The sequence below is a fragment of the Martes martes genome (genome assembly GCF_963455335.1).
Source record: "Martes martes genome assembly, chromosome: 2".
Lineage (NCBI taxonomy): Eukaryota > Metazoa > Chordata > Mammalia > Carnivora > Mustelidae > Martes > Martes martes.
Window position 1 is genome coordinate 142,262,356 of NC_137889.1, and position 22,650 is coordinate 142,285,005.

Sequence of the window (22,650 nt, forward strand, 5' to 3'; positions counted from 1 at the left end):
AAGGTCCCTATTCCTCCCTGAGCTTCAGGGCCTGCATTCGTGAAACCCCAGTATTAGATACTAGACTGTTCTAGATTGCCTTGACTTGAGGAGCCTCCCTGCTGAAGAGAGAACTCGGTCAGCAGGAAGACAGATGTGCCTGGAGAGGGTGGGCCCTGCTCCCTCAAGCTGGGTGAGGAGGCAGCAGCCGGCCCCTTGCACCTGGCCCTCCCTTCCTCCCTTCCCGGCCGGGGCCACTGGGCCGGGGCCACTGGGTCGGGGCCACTCGTGGCCTCTCCATGCTTGCTGGAGAGGGGAGGGGTCAGCTCAAAGAGCTTTGACCTGGCTTTTCAAAGAGCTTTGACCTGGCCCAACAGAGGGCTTTGAGGGCTTTGTGCTTCAGCGGGATTCTGTTCCCCTTGGGGGAAGGCAGAGCTGGCTAGGATGTAGGCTGCTCCTGTCCTGTCCAGCCCAGTGGGCTGTGAGCCCCTCCCAACTCCCTTGGCTTCAACAGTAGCCTGTGGTTATTTGAATGAGACCCAGTTTACAAGTTCAGTCTGCTGCTCTTTCCCCTTTTGTTTGTTTTTATTCCTTCCTTTGATTAGAAGAAGCAGCCATTCATGAATAAAGATGCAGTGCAGCTTTATGGTAATGAAGAGAACTCATTCCCTGGAGCTTTCTGTGATTTAGGAACCCTGCTTTCTTCTTTATAAAAGCAGAATTAGCCCTGATGTGCCGTGCCAGTCCAGTGCTCTTAGCCCGTTGTGATGCGGCAAAATCATTTCTTAAAATCCTGTTTACCTGGATTTTCTCAAAATTGGCATTTGGTCTTATCACATACTATATACAGACTGTCCCCTGTATAATTGACTTCGCCTTAACTAGGTAGGGTTTTCTCTCAGACCTTGAACTGTCTCTTCTAACATGGTCAGCTTTGGCTCTCAGAGTCCGAGTCCTGAGAATCCAACAGGACGTGTCCTTTGCCTGCTCAGACCAGGGCACCCACCCATCTGCTCTCTGCTGCTCTCCATTAGCTTTGTTGGTTCTGGAATTTCATAAAAATGGGATCAGACAGTATGGGTTTTTATGATTTTTTCACAAGTTACGCATTTGGATGGTTTATTTCTTTTTACTGCGATGAAATATTCCATTGTGTGAAGACCTCACAATTTGTATATCCCGTGTTTGCTAATGGTTGGTTAGGCTGTGCGCAGTCTCTGACTGTTAGGAGTGGAGCTGCTAATGTGTTTGTGTGGACGCATGCAGTGATTTCTGCTGGGTGAATACCCAGGAGTGGAATTACTGGACCACATGGTGAATGTACATTTCACTCTGCAGGAAACTGTCAGACTGTTCTCGGAGGGGGTGGGGCCGCGGAGGCTCTGGATGGGAAGGTGGGAGGGACTGCTTGCTTGCATTTTGGCAGAGCTTGGTGTTATCAGCCTTAGAATCTCATCTCGTGATGAATCTCATTGTGCTTAGAATCTCCCTGTGCTGCGGGTAGAGATGTGTCTCATTGTGACTTCAACCTGCTTGACACTGATGACTAACGATATCAGCATGTCCTTAACATGTGTCCTGGCCATTTGTGTCCTTTCCTGCCTGTGAAATGCCTGGCTCCTTTGCTTGGTTTTTTTGGTTGGGTCTTTTGTACGTTCTCAGTATTCAGCGTGTAAATGTCAAACGTGTGTATTGCAAATATTTTCCTAGTGATTTCTTTCAAAAAGTCCAATGCATCAATTTTTAAACTTTATGTTAGTACTTTATGTGATCCTAGGAAATCTTGGGCTACTCCAAAGTTACAAATAATTGCTCCCACATTTTCTTCTAGATGCCTGATGGTCTTTTTATATTCATTTCTCTGGTCCACTTGAGTTCATTTTGTGTGTGGTGTGATGTAGGTGGTCAAGTTCACTTCCTTCCCTGTTGAGGTGCCCTGGCATTTTGGTCGAAACCCAGCTGGCCGTTTGTGTCGGGGCTTATTTCTGGACTCTGCTCTGTTTCGCTATCCATCCTAATGCCAGTACCACCGGGGATTGGTTGTTGTAGCATGTAGGAAGCCTTGAAGCTCAGTGAGGTCCCCCAACATTGCTTTTTCGCTCCATGGGCATCTATTCTTGTTTGTTTCATATATTTTAGAATCAGCCTTTTTCTTCTTTTTCTTTTCTTTTCGTATACCCTGCTGGGCTCTTGAATGGGATTGTGTTGAGTCTCTAGAATAATTTGGGAGGACGATGACTATATGAACAGTACAGAATCTTCCAGTCTGCGAATATGGTATCTCTCCTTTTATCTGGGTCCTCATTACATTTTCTCAGCAACATTTCATAGGTGTCGGTGTATCGCTCTTTCTCATAGTTTGTTAAACTTGGTGGGTGTTGCTTGTATGTTAATGCCATCACACCTGGAACTAGCCTTTCTTGTTCTTCCACCTCTCAGTTGTTCATTGCTAGTAAGAAGCTGATGATTTTGGAGGGAAACTGCCAGACAAGGGCATCCACGCTTCCCGGAGGTGGCCTGGGAAGGGTTTGCAGAGGGGGACGCACTTGGTTTTACCCACAGCGAGCTTGCTTGGCAGAGAAGCTGAGTGCCAGGGCAGGCCTGTGGCAGAACACATGAGCGGAGCTGGAGGCAGGAACACGGCAATGTTCTGAGAAGAAGGGGCAGTAGCTGGATCGGGTGGCCTAGAAGCACAGAGTGGTGGGGTGTGGAAGGTGTTGCATCTGTGAGGATGCTGGTGCCTCACTCCCGGGGGTCCATGGCCAAACGAGGCTACACTGCTCGGGAGTGCTTGGGAGCTCTGCGAACGGGGGACCTGGAGCCTTCTCACTCCCTCCCTCATTCATTTGTGAATTGTGTGCTCTACCTAAAACGAATACAATAATTTAAAAAATTGCAATGAAATTTACCATTTTAGCCATTTTTAAGTATAGAATTCAGTGGTATTAAGCACGTTCATGCTTTTGTGCCTCCCTCTCCTCCCATCTCCAGAACTTTCCCATCGTCCCAGACTGAAACTCTGTACCCATGAAATACTAACTCCCCTTGCATCCGTTCCCCAGCTGCTGGCTGTCCTCATCTACGCTCTGCATCTGTGGGTATGATGTCCCTAAAGACCTCGTCTAGGTGTCCTTGGGGCCTGGCTTGCTTCACTTAGCAAAGTGTCACCCGTGCTATCCTGTGGGTCAGGGTTTCATTCCTTCGTAAGGCCGAATAGTGTTCTGTGGAGTGAATGGACCACACTTCGCTTATCTGTTCATCCTTTGAAGGACACGTGGTTGGCTTCCATCTCCTGACCATTGTGACTGCAGACCATTCTTCTTCTTCTTCTTTTTTTTCTTCTTTTTCAAAACTTCAGATTCCAGTTAAAGAGAACCATCCTTAAGGGTAAAGGACCTCAGAAATGAAGTGGCCATTTGGAGCTAGAAAATTCGACATAAAATGGTTGGCCAGATGCTTCATTCCTAGCACCCATCCCCCTTCCCGGCTGTTTTTATTTACTTGCACATTCTTGGTGTGTCTAATTTGAGTGTAAGAGATCGTGTTTGTTTCACTTATTATTGTCTACCCACGCTTAGGTACCCAAGTATCTGGACACGGGGGTGGTTTTTCTTAAATAGTTAAAATCTAGTATGGTGAACAGCACACAGATTTGCATTTTCCTTCTCCATACTTCTATGACTGTTATTCTTCCGTCCCTCTGCCCAGCGTGCCTCTTCCTGCGCCAGCCCCCCTATGCCGGGTCCTCCTGAAAGCCACTATCAGAATCACCTTTGCAGAGACGGAGACCTGCCAATGCCGGCTGAAAGGCATCGGTGACTCTCCCTTTCACAGACTAATGATCAGGAGTCCCAGTGCTTATCTGCTGCCCTAGATAATGAACCCTTGGAAGCCGGGCTTGCTTTCAGTTTTGACTGGTGTCTTGAGCACAGTTGGTGTTTCGCAACTTACTGCTGAATTAAATGAACTGGCGTAAATGGAATTAGACCTACTGCGCTCTCGATACTATGCCGAAAACTTTGCTCGCAACCAGCTTGATTTTCATCCCTAGTCTCTCCGCCCAGCTTAGGAATGAGGCTTCAGGAAGCAGGAAGTCAGGTTACCTATGTTATTAGGATTATGAAAGACATTGCCTGATCTAGCTTTTCCTCTTCTTTTCCTTTCTACGAAATAATAGAAGGATCTTTCCTTTAGGTCTTGCTTTTTCTAGCCATGTGTTAATCTGATTTTTGTGAATCATGATTGTCGGAAGGAATATGATTTGCAGATTTTTACATGAATTCCTTTGAGGGCTTTTTGCTGGCTCTCTGTAAGCCAGAAAGGAAGATTCTCAGGACTTAGACTATGCATATATATACATACTCTTGTAGAAATGCAGGCGTTCCCCTGGGGTATGGATAAATCTTTCTAAGATCCACTTTTCAGTCAGTGCTGGAACTACCCATGACTGTCATAGGTTTAGACACCAGAGAGTGAGAAGAAGAAACCTTATTTACTGTAACTGTTCAGGGTCAAATTGAACTAGCCTTAATGGAATGCCCCAAAAGTCCCCGGCTTTTATTTATAGCCGTCTTTGGATCTCTGGCAGTCTTGCAAGGCCCATAGCTGTTATTATCCCTGCGGTGTAGACAGGGCATGGGGAGTCAAAGGCGTTTGGTGGCTTGTGCTCAGAGCCCTCCGTCTGGTCATTCAAATCACGGTCATCTGAGTCCTGAGGAATTTCAGATGTGGTCTAGCTGAGGGAACGTTTCCAGCCAGACAGGGTTTAAAGCTATGCTGCTTTCCCTGAGATGGCTCAGCCTGGCCTGGCCTGCGGCAGCCCATTTAGATCATCTGCAGGGGCCTGTGGAAGTATTTGCAAGTCCGCCTGAGAGTCCTCCCTGTAACCCTATAAGGGAAAATATGCAGACGCGGTGCTAGGGAATCCGCTCCTTTGCGTCCGCGCCGCATGAGTTCTGTCTGTCCAAAGCGCGCCCCCAAATATTCTCCTCGGCGTCCCTGCTGACAGAAGGTCCCTGACCGGATGGTGGTCAACCTGTCCAGGACAGTGACCTTGTCAGAATCCTTCTTTCGCCACTTTCGATGCGCGTGTTCTAAGAATATCACAGAAGACACGCTTGCTGTGAGAGGACCGTCTGGGGTATTTTGCTCTGCAACTTTCTCTTCCAAACAGATCTCAGGAATTTTGTCTGTTATGGAGATGTAGAAACAAACGAGTGAACAGATTCACCAAACACACCGCAACTGTCGGGTGAGTCCCGGCTCCCACGTCGGGCACGCTGCCGGGTGCCCTCGGCACAGAGAGGAGGCAGCAGTCCCTGACTTCAGAGGCCCGCTGCCTGCTGCGGTGGACAGACAGATTTACCCGTGATTCCAGCGGGAGCTGGGGCTGCGATGGAGGCAGGCCCACCTGGTGTGGACAGCACTGCCTCCCAGGGCGGGCAGGTAAGAGGCTTCCAGGATAAGAGGTGTGGCAGGGGGTGCATGCGAAGGTGAGCCAGGTGCGCAGGGGCGAGGCCCACCACAGAGGGCAGCTGTGCGTGCCGTGGTCCATGGGCTCCAGTGAGCATGATGCGTGTGCAAAAGCACGCTGTTTGCTGCAGTGTGAAACACAGTGTGGGAGTGCAAAGAGGAGTCTGGAAGAATGGGCAGAGGCTCGTTAAAATTCTGATACAACATCAGGATAAGTCTCTGAAAAGAAGAAGGTAGGGGACAAGGCTGTTTTCTGAGAAACAGGTTGGTCTTAGGACCAGCTGTTGTTTAGCAACTGCTTCCCAACTGGACCCTCAAATCCAGCACCATGGTCCTGAGTGGGGGGAAGAGGGGGCTTTTGTGGAACCAGCTCCAGCTGTGCAGTGATCCAGCTTCTGGAGACGGGCAGCTTGAAGAGAGGTGTGCAGGCCAGGCGGCAGGTGCGCTGAGGTGTGAGCCCTAGTATACATCCCGGTGTGTGTCCTGATGCACCACAGGTGTGCATCCTGGTGTGCCACAGGTGTGAGCCACGATGCGCCGCAGGTGTGTGCCCCTGTGTGCGTCCTGGTGTGCCACAGGTGTGAGCCCCAGTGCGCCACAGGTGTGAGCCCTGGTACACCATAGGTGTGCACCCCCATGTACATCCTGGTGCACCACAGGTGTGCGCCCTGGTGTGCCACAGGTGTGAGCCCCAGTGTGCAGCAGGTGTGAGCCCCGGTGCGTGGCAGGTGTGAGCCCCGGTGCACGGCAGGTGTGAGCCCTGTGCCAGCAGGAGGTGGCCATGAGCTGCACAGCGCAGTCCTGCCTGCTCTGTGTTCTTTTTTTTTTTTTTTTTTTGCTCTGTGTTCTTTTGTGATGTCTGATTAGGAATCCTAGGGAGAAAATCTTCTCCCCCACCAGGGTTATAGAAGAATTCACTTTCTAAATCTTTGAGGACTTGTATGGCCTCACATTTTATATTTTGACCCTCAAGTATCTTTGCAGTTTTTTCTGGTGTATGATGTAAGTATTTAAATTGATCTTTCTTCTTTCCCCAAATGATCATGAGTTGTCCTAACTCCAGTTAAGAGGTCCATGTCTTCCCCATTGGGTTTGGGACACTGCCTTTCTCAGAGGCCACAAGGTATACAGGCCTCTTTGTTGACATTCTTTTCTGTAGAATCAATCCAACTGGGAATTTGTGTACCAGTATCACACCTTTTTTTTTTTTTTTTTTTTTTTTTAGATTTTATTTATTTCTTTTATAGAGAAAAAGAGAGAGGGAGCGCACAATGTGGAGGAGGGGTAGAGAGAGAATCTCAAGCAGAGTCCCTACTGAGTGCAGAGCCTTATGCAGATTTGGATCCCAGGACCCCGAGATCATGGCCTGAGCCAAAATCAAGTCAGATGCTCCACCAGCTGAGCCCCCCCAGGGGCTCCTCTTCCCTTTTCAATGATAGAAACTTTATATTATGTTTTAATAGAGGATAGGGCCAGTCCCTCTTCATTGTTCTTAAATGTCCTTGCATGCTTGCTAGTATATTACATTTATTCGTGATCGTGGAGAGAATTGACATCTTTCTGATGTTGTCCTTTCCATAGGCAAGGGACAATTTTTCATTTGTTTAGATTTACTTCTTTGTCTTTCAGGAATGTTTTAAGTTTTCGGCATGGAAGTTTTGCACATTTTTTTTAAATTTAAGTGTTTTACTTTTTTCATTGCTTTTCAATGAAATCTTTTTCACTCTGTCTTCTAGTATATATTGTTTGGTTAAAAAATTAATATGGGAAAAGCAATAGTTTCTACATATTCAAGTTTTTAAAATTATTTTTAGTAGGTTTATCATTGATTCCCATGTATTTTCTTTCTTTTTTTTTTTTTTAGATTTTATTTATTTGACAGACAGAGATCACAAGTAGGCGGAAAGGCAGGCAGAGAGAGAGAGGAGGAAGCAGGTTCCCCGCTGAGCAGAGAGCCCAATGCGGGGCTCGATCCCAGGACTCTGGGATCCCGACCTGAGCCGAAGGCAGAGGCTTTAACCCACTGAGCCACCCAGGCGCCCCTACCTTTGATTTTCTGTGTATAATTTCACATCAGCTGCAAACAGAGATCATTTTATTTTTTCTTTTCCATCCTTGAGTTTCTCATTGCCTGCTCGTTTCTAACTGCATTGGCTAACACTTCCGATTGCATTGGCTAACACTTCCAGTATTGTGTTAATGGCAGTGGAGCAAACAGGCATCCTTGGCTTGTCTCTGACCTTACCCGGAATGCCTGGCTAGGATGCTGTTCTTGTCTTTGTCTCTTGGTGTCTTAGTCCTTTGGGGCTGCTCTAACAAAATACCATAGACTGGGTGCCTGGTAAAGAATAGAAATTTATTTCTCCCAGTTCTGGAGCTGGATGTCTGAGATCATTGTTCCAACATGGACGGGCTCTGATGAAGGCCTTTTTCTGGGTTGTGGGCTGCCTACTTCTCCTCCTCAACCGGTGGAAAGGGCACTAATCCTCTTGGGGAAGGTTCTACCCTGAGGACCTTATCACCTCTCAAAGGCCGTGCCTCCCAGTATTGTCACAATGGGCATTAGGTTTCAACATATGAGTTTTGGGGGGATACAGACATGCACCCTATAACAGTTAGTACACGTATTTTATCAAGCTAAGAAAATACATATCAATGCCCATTTACTGACTTTTTTAAAAATCAGGAATGAGTACTGCATTTTGATGAAGGCTTTTTCACAATCTATGGTGAGAGTCATGATCTTCTTACAAGATTTATTAATATGATGAATTATATTAGTAGATTTTTGAATCTTTCATATCTAGTCATCCTTGTATTCCTGGAATGAACCCCTTTGGTCATGGTGTGCTATTAATGTATTGTGTGGATTTCTGTTTGCTAATATTTTATTTAGGATTTGTACCTTGATATTTGTAAGTAACATCAGTCTTTGGTTTTCTTTTATTGTGCTGTCTCTATCAGGTTTAGGCATCGCTTTTGTAACCTACTTCTAAAAAAGAGAGTATTTGAAAATTTTCCGTACCTCCCCTCTGGAACAATTTGGGTAGTAAGGTTTGGTGTTTAAGATTTGGCAGAATTCACCTGTAAAACCATTTGGGCCTGGAGCTTTTATCTGTGGGGCAAATCCTTGACAACTTTCTCTACTTCTATGGAAAATCGATCTGTGTACACTTTCTAAAATAGTTGGTAAATTGTATTCTTTTCTGTGAAATTATGTATTTCACCTAATTTCACATGTATTTGCACAGAGTTGTACAGAATAGTGTTTCCTGACTCTTCTTAAGGGAGGGGGGCACATATTTAAGGAAGTCATCATTAAGAAGATAAGAAGCATGTGAGCACTGTTCACTTACTGTGTTCATTGATCCCAAGTCATACAGCAAGGTTCTAGAAAGAGAAGCATATACTAATTGTAATGATGACAGCTACCATTTGTGAAATACTTGGTTTCATGTGTAGAGCAGCCCATTTAATCCTCATTATGATACTGAGATGCATAATCAGCATCTCATTTTAAGCATGGGATAATTTGGGGGACTTACTACTCACTCACCCAAGGTCACACAAGTAGGAAGGCTCATAACTGGGATTTGGATCTGATTTGTACAGCTGTGAAGGCTGAGCTCCTTCTAAGAATGCAGTAGATGAGGTGGACCAAGTAGAGACAGATTAGGGGAAGGAGGGGGTCGGGATGAATGGAATGGCCACTCCACTCTAGATGTCCACGCCACTCTAGAGGACTGGTAGCACTTGGAGGGGCAGGGAGGACAGTCAGCCCGGTGATCCGGGTGGGCTGGCTGGCAGCAGGAGGTAGCCCTGGGTGCGGTAGACAGGAATCCCAGAGCCTCACATGGTGAGAAGGGCACGTGGAGGCTGGCAGGTCAGGGTGCCAGCTGGGGCTGGGGGTGTGGCTGGCAAGGGGAGAGCCAGGGACACTGGGGAGTTGGGGGAAGCATGTGCCTGTTTTCAACGGAGACTAGGTGAGGGAAGTTGCGTCAAGTTTCTGTGCACTAGGCAGGAACCCCGAAGGTAAGAGCTGCCCGGGAGGGATCACTGATGAACACATAGTGTTGAAAAGATGCCCTGCTGCCCTCGTGGTTGTCTGGAGACACTGGCTAGAACTGAGGACACAGACAGCACTAGGTCTCTCACTCATCACTGAAGTTTGCAGACTGAGGAGAACGTGGACTGGGCAACGTGTGTGGTCTGTGCCCGTGACCCGTGGAGTGATGTCAGGTCCTTGCCTTTTCTGACCAAGCAGCAGGAAGTTCTGGGTAGTAAACTGTGTCTTTCTGGAGCTAGTCACAGCAGGCATTTCTTTTCCTTGTTTGCAGGATTTGCTCTCAAAGAGTGGTTTGGTTTCCTGAGCAACTACAGGTGGACCCTGGGTGCTCCGTCCTTGCCCCTGGAGGAGGCGTGTGAGGAAGACCATTCCGTGCAGACCAGGACATTCCTGCCTGGCCGTCAGGCCACCCGGCTCCCCATTCAAGCCTTTATAGCAAATCCTGTGTGCACTCCACAGGTAGGTCACTTCCTTTCTCTGGGGCCCAGCTTCCTCCCATGTGAAATAAAGGCACTAGATCTGATGGGCCCTTCTGGCTTTCAGATTCTGTGATTTAGGCAGTAAGGTGGATCAGATTCCTTTAAAGTGGCTTTTGGGTCCCACAGATAATATTGCCCATTTCTTTTATGTTGTTGAAATGAAGGAACCACTGGCGAACCTGAAAGGTTTGCTTTCAGGAATAGGGGGTTGATCAAAGAGGAAGCATGTTGCTAGACTCGATTACTGGTCTGCTGTGCTGTCTAGCCTTTACTCACACTTTCCCTTTTCATGTAGGACCGTGGAACACACTGGCCACTTACAAGAGAGCAGAATCTCTTGATTTAGTAGAGAAATCCTTTGGCTAGGGAGAAGGGAGTGCTGCTTTTCAGATGCATAGAATATATCCTGAAATGCCTCTAGGTGATTTCCCTGCTGCCTTGGGAATCGTAAATTCTGTAGCCAGGTCTCTTGTGTGGCTGTGGGCGCTTGGGAAAAAAAAAAAAAATATATATATATATATATATATTTTTTTTTTTTTTTTTTTTCTGGAAGTTACTGATTTGCACCTGTGTCCTGATCCCAGTCAATGTTCAGTGACACCCATTGTGCCCAGAGGAGGATAACGGGTGTGAGGGTTGGGGGTTGAACAAAGTAGGCGGGAACCCAGAGTCCAGGGTAGATATGTTCCTGCTTTGCTTCCTGTCCTGGGTCAGGCTCTTCACCTTTCTTCATTATATCTCTGCCATCTGTGGTATTTCTAAGATAACAGGAGTGTGAGGATCGAGGGATAAAATACACTGAGAGTATTTTATATGGTGGATTGTAACTGATCGTTACTGTGAATGCAAAGCCCTCTGGCCCACGTTCTGGGCACACAGATGGAAGTGGTCCATCACACTGTGCCCTCAGTGAGTCTCTGATTCTCTGAGCCTTCTTTTCTTCATCAGGAGGTTGAGGGATTTGGACGAATTATCTACAGTCGTAAGATGCTTTTGTTTTTAATATTTGTTTTAAAAATCGCTAGTAAAATAGCTACGGAAGGCACAATTTGAGCAACGTCCTTGAAGGCTGTGATTGTGTAGCGAGCCTGCTCTGTGTCACGGGAGAGGTTATTTGGGCGTAAACACTGAGGAACTTGACATAAGAGTACTGAATGTCCTCGTCCACCGTGAGCGAAATGTACGATGTGGTGGGGTCGCTAGCAGAGGCACGAAAATCGAGCAGCTAGGTTCCGACTCCCATCCTGCCTCTTATTTTGAACAACGTGACCTTGGGCAAGAATAGAATGTTTCTCAGGCTCGGTTTCCCCATCGGTGAAATGGGGAAAGTAAGTCCTGTGTCGAAGGGCTAGTGGGACGATCTGTTGTAATGTGTGCAAAGCCCGTAGCCTATTGCCTGGCATGTGGTCAGCTCTGGGTGGTTGCCGTCATTCTCTATGTGACGTCTCTAGAAAGCAATGAGACGTTGCGGGGCAGGGGTGGGGGAGGATAGAGGTGTATCAGGATGAGGACTTGGGCCACGGGTGCTGGAGGAGGTCAGGGGCCTCCTGTGAGTTGTTCCTGACCCTGGAGAGGCAGGAGGGAACCAGTGTCAGGCAGTGGAAAAACTGGATATCAGGAAGATAAGAGCTAGGTCGCACGTGGAGAAGAGCACTTGGGATGTGTCTCTGAACACCTCACTTGAATTCCTGGATGCTGGACCGCCATGCCTGTCCTACGAGACCATCCCCATGCATAAGCCTGCCTGTTCCACCTCCTGTTGTTCTCAGATTTACAGGAAAGGCATGCTCATATTAAGAATTTTAAGCTGACGGGGCGCCTGGGTGGCTCAGTGGGTTAAAGCCGCTGCCTTCGGCTCGGGTCATGATCCCAGCGTCCTGGGATCGAGCCCCGCATCGGGCTCTCTGCTCAGTGAGGAGCCTGCTTCCTCCCTTCTCTCTCTGCCTGCCTCTCTGCCTACTTGTGATCTGTCTGTCAAATAAATAAATAAAATATTAAAAAAAAAAGAATTTTAAACTGAAAATTGGGTGCAGAGACTTCTTTTTATTTATTTATTTGAGAGAGAGAGTGTGAAGAGAAAGCACGGGTAGATGGGGGCAGTGGGAGAGGGAGAAACAGTCTCTCTGTGGAGCAGGGAGCCCAATGCGGGGCTCGATCCCAGGACCCTGGGAGCATGACCTGAACCAAAGGCAGATGCTTAACGACTGAGCCACCCGGGAGACCGCAGGCAGGAACTTCTCGTTCCTCCCTTGCCGTGGTGGCATGTCCGTGAGCTATGGGACGTTGTGCCTTGACCTTCAACTTGCATTTGCCGAGTGCATGGGCACCAGAAGGAATGCAGCGTTGTATGGGATGCTATCTGTGCACATCGGGTCAGGGAGTCCCGTGGGGGAGGTAGATGGCTCAGTACGTGATTATAATTCTCTACAGGGCACTGTGGAGGCTCTGGTGAAATAAATTACCCTCTTTTTTTTTTTTTTTTTTTTAGGATGCGTGTTCTTAATTATAACTGACCATGTTATTGCTCTTAAAAAAATGGCTGTGGCATCTCTCCAGGCTGGGATCATCTCAGAGAGTAGTCGTGGAATGATTATCATGAAAGGGTCAAATCAGGGCCTTTGGAATCTGATCTGTGTTCAGGTTCTCACTGCTGCCATCTCGCTGTGTGGCTGTGAGCAAATTATTAGCTGCGGGGACACCTGGGTGGCTCAGTCATTAAGCGTCTGCCTTGGGCTCAGGTCATGATCCCAGGGTTCTGGGATTGAGCCCCACATTGGGCTCCCTGCCCAGCGGAAAGCCTACTTCTCCCTCTCCCACTCCCCCTGCTTGTGTTCCTTCTCTCGCTGTGTCTCTCTCTATCAAATAAATAAGTAAAAGATCTTAAAAACAAATTTTAAAAAATTATTAGCTGCAGAGGCTTAGCCACTTATTTGCCTAGTAGCCTTTGTCAACCCCTCCGAACCCCTGTTTGCTGAGCTGTGAACAGGGGCTAATAATACCATCCAACCCCTCCGGGTCTCTGGGAGCAGAGTGAACTCACACCCATCCAGGGACGAGCACAGTGCGGGCGCTTGAGGCTGTTGGGGGAGCATTTGCTTGAAGACAAGTGACCAGACCGTTGCTCGCTTCTCGTACCCCTGCAGATGGGGACGAGGGGGTCCCTGCAGCACTCCCAGGAGGAGGAGGAGGCGTCATGCATAGTAGGCCATCAGAAACTATCACTTCTTTGCTTGTGAGCTATGCGTCCAGAAGCACGGGCTTTCCATGCACGTTGGACCAGGGGACTGGTTATCCTGAGATGAGCCAAGCACAAAACACGCTCTTAACGGGCAGACCCGCTGTTTGGAGAAAAAAAAAGCGAAACAAAAACCGACCCACATATCACTTGATATCCAGTTATTGGTATGGCTGCTGCAAGACGGGTGAACTTGGGTAATTAAGGAAGACTGCCACGGGAAGGAACAAACGAGGGGGGGTGATTAATGAGAGCAGGCTGGGAGAAAGGGGATGCTGTGGGCTTGTAAGGCTCAAAGGGACTCTTAAGGGTATAATGTGGTTTGTGGAGTCTGTGACAATCCTGAAATGGAGTAACTTTTCTGATGATCACACTCTCTAATTTGGGAGGTCCTGCACCCGGTAGTGGGGAGAGCTATCTATGCATTGTGGCCTTGGTCTGAGATTTCAGCAAAAAGAATACCATACAGGGCAGCCTAGTAAAAATCAGCATCATGATCATTCATTATAATGATGCAGGTATGCTGTGTAGTTCAAGTGCCCAGGTGACCAAGGAGAGCCCAGGAAGGTCTTGGGAAGCCCGTCAGTGTGTGTCTTTGTCCTCTCTCCTCACCTAGTTTCTGGCATCTGAGCAGGTCTGCCCTTGCTCCCCTGGGTACTGATTCTGGGTCCTTTCCTCCGCTGGTACAAGCTCCTCGCTCTGGCATGTACATGCTGAAACGTGGCTCCCATGTCTACGTGTCTTCAGCGCCGGAAATCCCAGCTGCCCATGAGTTCCTGGTCCCAGGCACACTCTCTGGAAGGAGCATTGGACAGGCTGGCTTGGCTTAGGGCGGCCCAGAGAGTTGTAACCTGGGAGCAGGAGGGAGCTGCTGGCACCGTAGGGTGGCTCTGGCTGCCCAGAGGCCACCTGTGGCCAAAGGTGCTGGTCTCTGAGCCACGGAGCACAGCTGGACAGGTGTCCCCTGGCCGTGGTTACGGCAGACTCCCAGCGAGGAGGGGTCTGCGTGAATCCTCTGTGGGAACTCTGTCAGGGAGCCCAGGGCAGAGACAGGACAGGCTCAGTCCCGGGTCCTCTTCAGACATTCTGATGTTGCGAGCCACCTCTAAGTGAAATCTTTCAGGATAAATGTAATCGTGCTGTATATAAGAGAGGCTTCTCTGGAAAAGAAAATGTGTGAATGAAGACGGGCTGCTGTGAGTTTCACATAGGCTCCTAAGCATTTTCCACATTTTTGCTAATGGCCACCCTTTGATTTTTGGATGAGGTTGATATTTTTTATTGTGGTACAATATATGTTTTGTAAAATTTGCCATTTTCACCCTTTTTTGAATGCACAGTTCAGTGTCATTCAGCACACTCATGCTGGTGGGCAGCCATCACCACCATCTGTCCCATCGCTACTTCATCTTCCCCAGCAGTCACTTATCTCCCCAAACTGAAACCACCCATGGGTCACGGACTCCCCATTCTCCCTCCCGGTCCCCAGCACACATCACACCACTTTCCGTCTCAGTGATCTCAATGACTCTAAGTACCTTGTATAAGTGGAATCAGACAGTGTTTGTCCTTTCGTGACCGGCAGACTTCACTCAGCACGATGTCCTTAAGGTTCCTCGTGTTCTAGCAGGTGTCAGAACGCCCTTCCTGTTTAAAGAGGAGCAGTATCCGCATTATCGATATCCGGATTATCAAGTGTGGAGACCATGTCGCTTTACCTAGCCATCCGCCAGCGGGAGTGTGGGTGGTTTCCACCTTCCGACTATTCTGAATAATGCTAGCAGCCCTTCTTTCTTAAAGGACAGATGAGCTTGTTTTCCCCTTAGAATCATCTAGTTGTCTTACTAATGAAAAGGACTTTTAAGACTTATTTAATCCAACCTCTTCGTTTCATAGAGGGAACTTTCAGTGAGGACAAGTGAACACTTTGGATTCATGTCCGTTTCTCTATCCTAGACCTACCTAAAACCGTGAGAGTGTTGGTAGTGACAGCAGCACGACCTTTAATCCTGAAGAGTGTTGTCGACTTGGAAAGAATCGCACAGACCCAACTTTTTGCTTAGGACTTTTTGGTCCCAAAATACGTATTGAACATTCCAAAGAGTTCTTATTTACGTGGGTCCATCTGTTTATATTTATCATATTCAAATTAAAAAGTGGCAGATTTTTAAGGTATCTATTAACTCATTAAAAATATATTTACAAAAAGTAACTGCGTCTGCCAAAACGAGCTGATTTGGGAGAGAGTGGCCTGTTTCAGATTTTGGCTAGCATCTCCCGTGTCTGTTCTGATAAAGATGGCTGGATTCTCGTATGTATTTCTGCATTCACCTTGTTGTGAAGCATTGTTTTAGAGGAAGCACAAAAAGAAAATCTGGCTTGCACAGTTACATAGTCAGAGAAGAATAATTCAGTGCCCCTTCAGAAAGCTGTCAATATTCTTTGATCCTACACCAAAACTGGCAAGGGGTAGTTTCTTAAGGGTTAGTTGCAACATGGGACCTGAAGCTGACTCATAGAACACTTCATTCTCTGTTACAATCAAATATTTCCACTTCTTTTGTATGTTAGATCCTTGCCTGTGTGTGATTTCATGACCTCACTGATCGCAGAGTGGTTCAGAGCTTCTAAATGCTGACACACCGCATTATACCCGATCAGAAGAGCCTGTTGGCCAGTGTCTGTCCCCATCTGATCAGGAAAGTCTCTGCTGAGAAGCGGTCATGCTTACGGGGGTGGGTACAAGTATTCGAAATTCTCACTTCCACTTGGAAGCTCAAATTTTATCATTGGCAACCAAGGCTGTCATTGTTTACCTTGACATGGTCAGGTCACTTTGTTCCCTTTTGGGAAGATGTCGGTCATACGCTCAAACTGTGTCCTTGTTGTTTGTGTATCATTTCCTCTTCAGTGCTGCACAAGAAAAGCAGCGTAGGGTGACTTGCACCTTAAACAGTGCACACGTGCTTTTCTTCCAACAGCCATTGTCCTCCAGTTGGCAGGAGACAGGCTGTTTGCATACTTATCCTTTAATCACACGGGATCCCAAAAAAGTACATCATCCAGGGCTGAATAAAAGCAGAGAATAAAAAAGAGAGAATAAAAGCAGCAATTTGTACCGCTCCATCAAAGCCACTCTTGAGTGACAGTGACATTTTCATTTTTCCTGCAAGTGTGTGGTGAGGGATACAGTGACCGCAAGATTCTTCTGCTGTCCCTGCCTTGATATGTGGTAGGAGGCCCGCAGCATAAGCCCCTTTGCCTTCGCACCATTGACATGGAAAAGAAGAATAATGCTTCAGGGTTAGGAAAATAGTCGGGCCTCCTGCGTGCCCTAAAGGGGCTTAGGGGGCCCCTGGAAGGTTCACACCATGATTTGTAAATTGCTGACACCAGCCGTGTCATCGGATCCTGAGTCGGCTGTGATCCTAGAAGGAAAAGACATGGTCAGGAGTCCGCCCCCAAGTCCTCCTCGGCATCCGGCAACTTTGTCATCACTGCACAAACATGCTCACAGCCTTCCCGGGGATGGAGCCAGCCCTGCAAAGGCAGAGCTGGGGGTTGAGTTTCCGAAACCACGTCCTGGTGGTTATGTGAAAACTATTTGGCGTTTTAAATTCCCATCTCCTCCTCGACATTGAAATTTAATATCATGCATTTGACACTGTGATGATGTCAGGCTTTTGGGTCATGACTCCATGTGTTGGCAGCATGGCTTGGAGCTTCTCCTAGATGACTGAAGCTTCTCCTAGAAAATCACTGTCTCAGAGCCAAAGCAAAGGAGCAGTGCATTAGTCCAGATCACGCATGAATCTTCATCGTCCTGGCTTCGACACACCTCTTCACGCTGGAATACTGTATCCTGTGAAGCTAGAATGAAATGCATTTTTATTATGGCGTTTGCCCCCCACTGGGTCTAACAGCTCCCGTCCCTCTCCTTCATTTGCAGCAATGGAAGAGTTAATCGTTGAACTCCGTCTCTTTCTTGAGCTCCTGGACCACGAATACCTAACATCAACCGTCAGGGAGAAGAAGGCAGTGATCACAGACATCCTGCTGAGGATACAGTCGTCCAAAGGTGCGTCTGCTCTTTTGTCTTCCAGTCTCCTTCTGTCTCTAAACCATCCTTAATCCACCGTCTTTCTTGGATACATTTGTTTGCTCATTATTGTTTATTCGTCACACTGTCCCTGGGTGTGTCCCTGTGTGCCAGGGGCTGGCGGTCTCCAGCCACAGGAAGGCAAAGCCTTTCGGGAGCCGATGGACTTAGTGGGTGACTGTGTTCCAGGAACTTCATCTCTGTCCACTCCTCTCCCCACCCCACCGCCCCCGGAGCTTCTGCCTTGGAGGGACATCCTGCAGGGGGGGTAGTGGAGGAGAGGACAGAAAATGGCTCCAAATAGTGCCTGACCCATGGTAAACCCACAGTCGCCATGACGGTTCCTTTCTCCCGTTGCTCCTGTTAGTAGAGGAGGCACCCCTTCCCTTTGCTCGGCTATCGCCCACCGTTGGTCCAAATGCACCACAGCGCTCAGGCCTCTGGCTTCAGGGGCTGTGTTGGCTCTCGCTGGTGCCTTGTCCTCTTCCTCTGCCCACTGGTTTCCCACCCTCTGTCTCCCCGCACATGCCTTCCGATGCTTTCCAACTCCCTCATTCTCCCCTGAGTTCATTAGCCTTGAGCCCGTCTGCTGCATGTTTTTTGTGGTAGAATTCCCATTTGTTCTTTTTTTCTTCTCTCCTTTTTTACCATGCCCACTTCTCTGCCCAAAATCCCCACTGTTTTTCTGGTGGTCAGGCTCTGTGCCTTCATAGCCCTTTCCCTGCCTGCACCTCTTGCGTGACCCAGGACAGGTGACTGTTTTTGCATTGTGGTCCTTGTGGGTCTTCCTGGGGTGCAGGGGTGGCTGGCCTGGAAGGAGTCCCACACCCAGATTAAACTGGTTCCTTTCTTTCCTGCCTTTGTGCCACAGTGCTCAGCCCATCACGCTTCCTAAAGCACTTGGGTATAAACTTGTCTTCCCAACTTGAACACAGCTGCACCAAGAGCTCGAGCTTAAGCCAGCGGGACACACACGGTGCCCATGTGTCCCAGTATCTGACTTCAGGAGGGCACCTGATACAAACATACGGCTCCCCGGGGCCATGCCCACCCCTGGGTCCACGGATAAGTACCTGCCTGAGCAGAAGTTGAGGCCTAGCAGCTCACCTTTGCGAGGCTGCAAGGCGTTGGAGGAACCCAGGCTTCAGTGCTGGCTCCACCGTTTCCACCTGCAAATGCTTTGATTAGTTCTGTAACCTCTTTTCTTCTTCCCAGCCACAGATCTCCCACCTAGAGAAGAATAACAGGATTGTTGTACAGGCCTAGAGGAGACAGATGTTTGCCCAGCGTTCACAGTGGGGCCGAGGGAGGGGCAGCAGCCAGGGACACTGTCTGCACCCTCCTCCTCCTCACCTTCTCTGGTTTTGGTCGATGCTTCCAGGTTTCGATGTGAAGGACCATGCTCAGAGACAAGAGACCCCCAACAGCCTGCCAGCGCCTCCCCAGATGCCTTTGCCGGAGATCCCCCAGCCGTGGCTGGTGAGTGCACAGTCCTGCTGTCGCAGCTGCTGGGCCCCTGAGCCACTCGGGGCTCTGGGCAGGTGGTAACAGCCCAGATCTGGAGGAAAGGAGGCCTCGCCTTGCCAGAGACTCTCCTTTGGATGGATTTCTAGGGCTGCTGGTACCAGCCAAGTGGGAGGCTGGTGTCTCCTTGGAAATGGCTGGAGCTACGGGTTCACAGAAATCTGTTCTCAAGTCAGAGCTTTTCTTTTTCAATCAGAGGCTTTAGCAGGCACAACAGTGGTGTAGAATGTGGGGACTTGACCCTTTCTCTGGGCTGACTCTGGGTTTGAATACTGTAGTCGGCACCTTTAATATTCATTGTTCTGTTTCTTCTGGGTTAAAACAGTTGTGTGCATTCCAGGAATGAGTATTTTATGTGAGTACTTCGCCGCCTTTGCGGTTTGGGGATGTTCACGTGTGCTGTTTAGCCTCTCCTGCCTTTGGCTGTTGGCTCATTTGCTTCCTCAGGAAAATTTGACTTTCATTCAGAATCAGATCAAACTCAGTGACTTGGCAATTCTCTTTGTAACGTTTGCTTTCTGCATGAGTAATTTTTAAAAGATTTTATTTATTTATTAGAGAGAGAGCGCCACATGAGAGAGAGAGAGAGAGCTAGCAAGCACAGGGCCAGGGGGCAGAGGGAGTGGGAGAAGCAGGCTCCCCACTGAGCAGGGAGCCCGATGCGGGGCTCCATCCCAGGACCCCAGTTCACGACCTGAGCTGAAGGCAGATGCTTCACCAACTGAGCCCCCCAGGCGTCCTCTGTATGAGTCATTTCTTCAACTTACCACCGGGACGAGGACTGCAGGAGACCCAGCCTGGGTTCCATTTACCCCTGGCTCTGCCTGCACCCCAGCACAGTGGCTGATGTCCAGAGATGCCGTTCGTTACCATTTTAGAGGGGGACGGAAGACATTAGTGCTCACAGGTCCCTACCGCGTATTACATACTGCACTCATTACTTTTTCCCTTGTAATTTCACTGAATCCTCACAGCTTGAACTCAGAGAGCCTGTCCATGTGAAGAGTACACACACCCAGTTTCCAGACAAGGAAATTTATGATCAGTGAATATACGTGATTTGTTCAAGATCAGACACTAGGCAGGAAAAGGCAGAAATTGTCATGGTTCTTTGGATTCAAATGCAGCCTTTTCTCCGTAATACTACTTGGGTGGTGTGGCCACAAAGCCGAGGCAGGCCTAGCCTGCAGATCAGGAAAAGTTGTATCAGGAACTGGCAGCCTGCCCCCGAGCTGGGGTCTGGGGAGGCGGCGGGACACCGAGCGTTGCCATCGCCAGCACCAGCTCTGCCATGTCCTTGTATGACGGGGCTCGGTGTCCACAGTGTCTCTGGCTGCAGATGCCAAAGTTCCCAAGAGACTGTCCCAGTGGTGCCCGTGCGACGGGATAACCGGGAAGACCTTGAGGGCTTAGAGCAGGGGCCTTGCGGCTCTGTGCCCTGTGCGAGAGCGGGCTGCTGTGGAGCAGAGCAGGGCCTCTCCAGCTTTGACGGTCCCCAAGTCCCCAGGGATCTGCTGAAAGGGAACTTTCCGCACTACTAGGGCTGCATGGGGCCATAAGTGCTGCATTTTCAACAAGATCACCATAGAAAACTGGGGAGAAGCCCTGAAAGGCATAAAAGCCATCTCTGTTTCCTTCTTGCTGGAAGAGCCACCAACTTCCTTCACCTGTGCAGAGCTGGGGCCGGGCCACGGACCTCCAGTCCGTGTGGAGATGTGCTGGGAGTGCCGCGGGCACACTGGGCTCGCAAGGCTGGGGATGAGGAACAGGAGACCTTCGCTGTTTAGCTCTTGTTTTATATATTTAATCTTTCTGCAATTGAGAGTATACTGAATGCAGAATTTTTGTGTGCTGTTTTTATCTTTTTAACATTATTTGTTATATATTTTTTCCTCTTTGTAAGGTTCTTTTTCATTATTTTCCTTTTTTTAACTCATCCTGTTTGTTATGGGAATTGACTTGATTGACTTTCAGTTTTTCCATGTGTCATTTGTTGTTTTATTATTAGTATTTTAAACTTTTTAATCTTTTTAAGATTTTGTCTATTTGAGGGAGAGGGAGTTCACGAGCAAGAAGGAGGGGCAGAGGGAGCAGAGCAGAGGGAAGCAGACCCCACCGAGCAGGGAGCCCAGTGTGGGACTTGATCCCAGAACCCCGGGATCATAACCTGAGCCAAAGGCAGGCACTTAACCAACTGAGTCACCCAGGTGCCCCTCTTTTCTATTTTTTTTTCATATTTTATTTTTATCTAATTTCTGTATTCCTCATGGGGCTTGATACTCACAACACCGAGATGAAGAGTCATACGCTCTACCCAGTGAACCAGCCGGGTGCCCCTTGGCTGAAGCTTTCTAAAGAGGGTCATCTCGGGGATTTATCACCTCTCCTTTTGCACTCATTATTTCACTGGCTTATTTATGTAATAGCTAATCAAGTTAACGAAGTAACTATAGTAGTGAGTACAAGCATTCACAGAATGAGGCTGAGCCTTGGTAAATGAGCAGCTCAGCTCGGAGGACTCTGTGCGAGGCACTCTGGAGGGGAGCCTTTCACGGATCTTGAATGTTTGTTTGTGGACATTTGTCAGGGCGCTCTGCAGAGGAAACAAAGAACATATGTCCCTTTTGCAAGTCAGGGAAGCAGAGACTGATGACGATGCTTCTACTGTATTTGTCTGAGAGTTTTCACTGAATTCATTATTCAGCAAGTAAGGTGAACATTGGGCAGATTCACTTTGCTGCTGGCAGATTGGCTGTGGCCGCCCGGTCATCTGTCTGCAGGTTGACTTTCAGGTGAATTTGCGTGTGCTGGGCTGGAGATGGTATGGCCAGGCATGGAGGGCCCACGAAGGAAGACACGGGCCGCCTGGAGTGGGGCATGCGGCTCTGGGTGCTGGGGGCAGGAATTCGGGCAGGGTCTGCCCATGAGGCTGCAGGGGCCAGTCACGAGGGCCCCACGGGATGTCCCAGCAATGCCGCTGATAATGGCAGAAGGATGGAAGGATGAACAACACTCCCAGCAGGCCTTCTCCCTTTGAACCGCTCTTCCCTGTTGCCTCATCTGTGGTACACGATAGAACGCAGGCTGCCGTTTCTCCCTCGGATTGGCATTGCAGACTCTAGATGATGAGTTATCTTTGAGCTTTTTATCCCTTTCGGTGCCCAGCAGGGCTTCATGCAACCACCCCTAACCATCTCCTTCCATTCCTCCTCCCCGAGGGATCGCTGAGATCTGTTCCTCTTGGTAGCTGAGACTCTACACCTGCAGATCTAACAGCGGGACCTCATTTTCATGTTCTTTTAATTAAACTAAATGTTCACCTGTGGAGATGGTGTTTGTTTCTATGCTTCCTTGGATTCCTTGAGTTGTGCGGTAGAAAATGGCCGACCTCTTGTCAAGGGCGGGGAGCACGTCCAAACGTCTGTCTTGTAACATTGATGATGCCTCCCTGTGCGGAGAGCACGTTGGACTGTTTTTCTCTGTCCGGTCCTGGGAGTGACGTGGTGACAGCCAAGGGTGTCCCATGAGACCCGGTGGCCCTTCAGCGAGGCCAGCAGACCTTACTCAAGTGCCCATGGGAACGTGCAGCAGGGGATGCTGTGTGTGTGTTCACAACTTCTCCCGAATCCTGGAAACGGCAGACGGGCTAAGCGACATGTTGGACCGTCTAGTTGAGCTCCCTCACTTTCCGACGGGAGACTGGACTAGGCCCAGCTATGCGTGTGTTTCATCAGAGCCTGTCTGGGAACGGTTCATTTTGTTTCCCACTGAGAGTGCGCAGCCATCCCGCTGCTAT

At 48.7% G+C, this 22,650-nt stretch overlaps 1 protein-coding gene across 1 annotated transcript in view; it reads left to right on the forward strand.

Annotated features, from left to right (window-relative positions):
* The window catches only part of AFAP1 (actin filament associated protein 1), a 134,437-nt gene that overhangs the window by 41,560 nt on the left and 70,227 nt on the right, over window positions 1–22,650 (forward strand). The window contains exons 3-5 of the mRNA XM_080797616.1: window positions 9,789–9,976; window positions 17,181–17,309; window positions 18,712–18,809. Coding sequence (XP_080653742.1) covers window positions 17,183–17,309; window positions 18,712–18,809 — 225 coding nt within the window. The 5' untranslated portion in view covers window positions 9,789–9,976; window positions 17,181–17,182. The remainder of the gene's footprint in view (window positions 1–9,788; window positions 9,977–17,180; window positions 17,310–18,711; window positions 18,810–22,650) is intronic.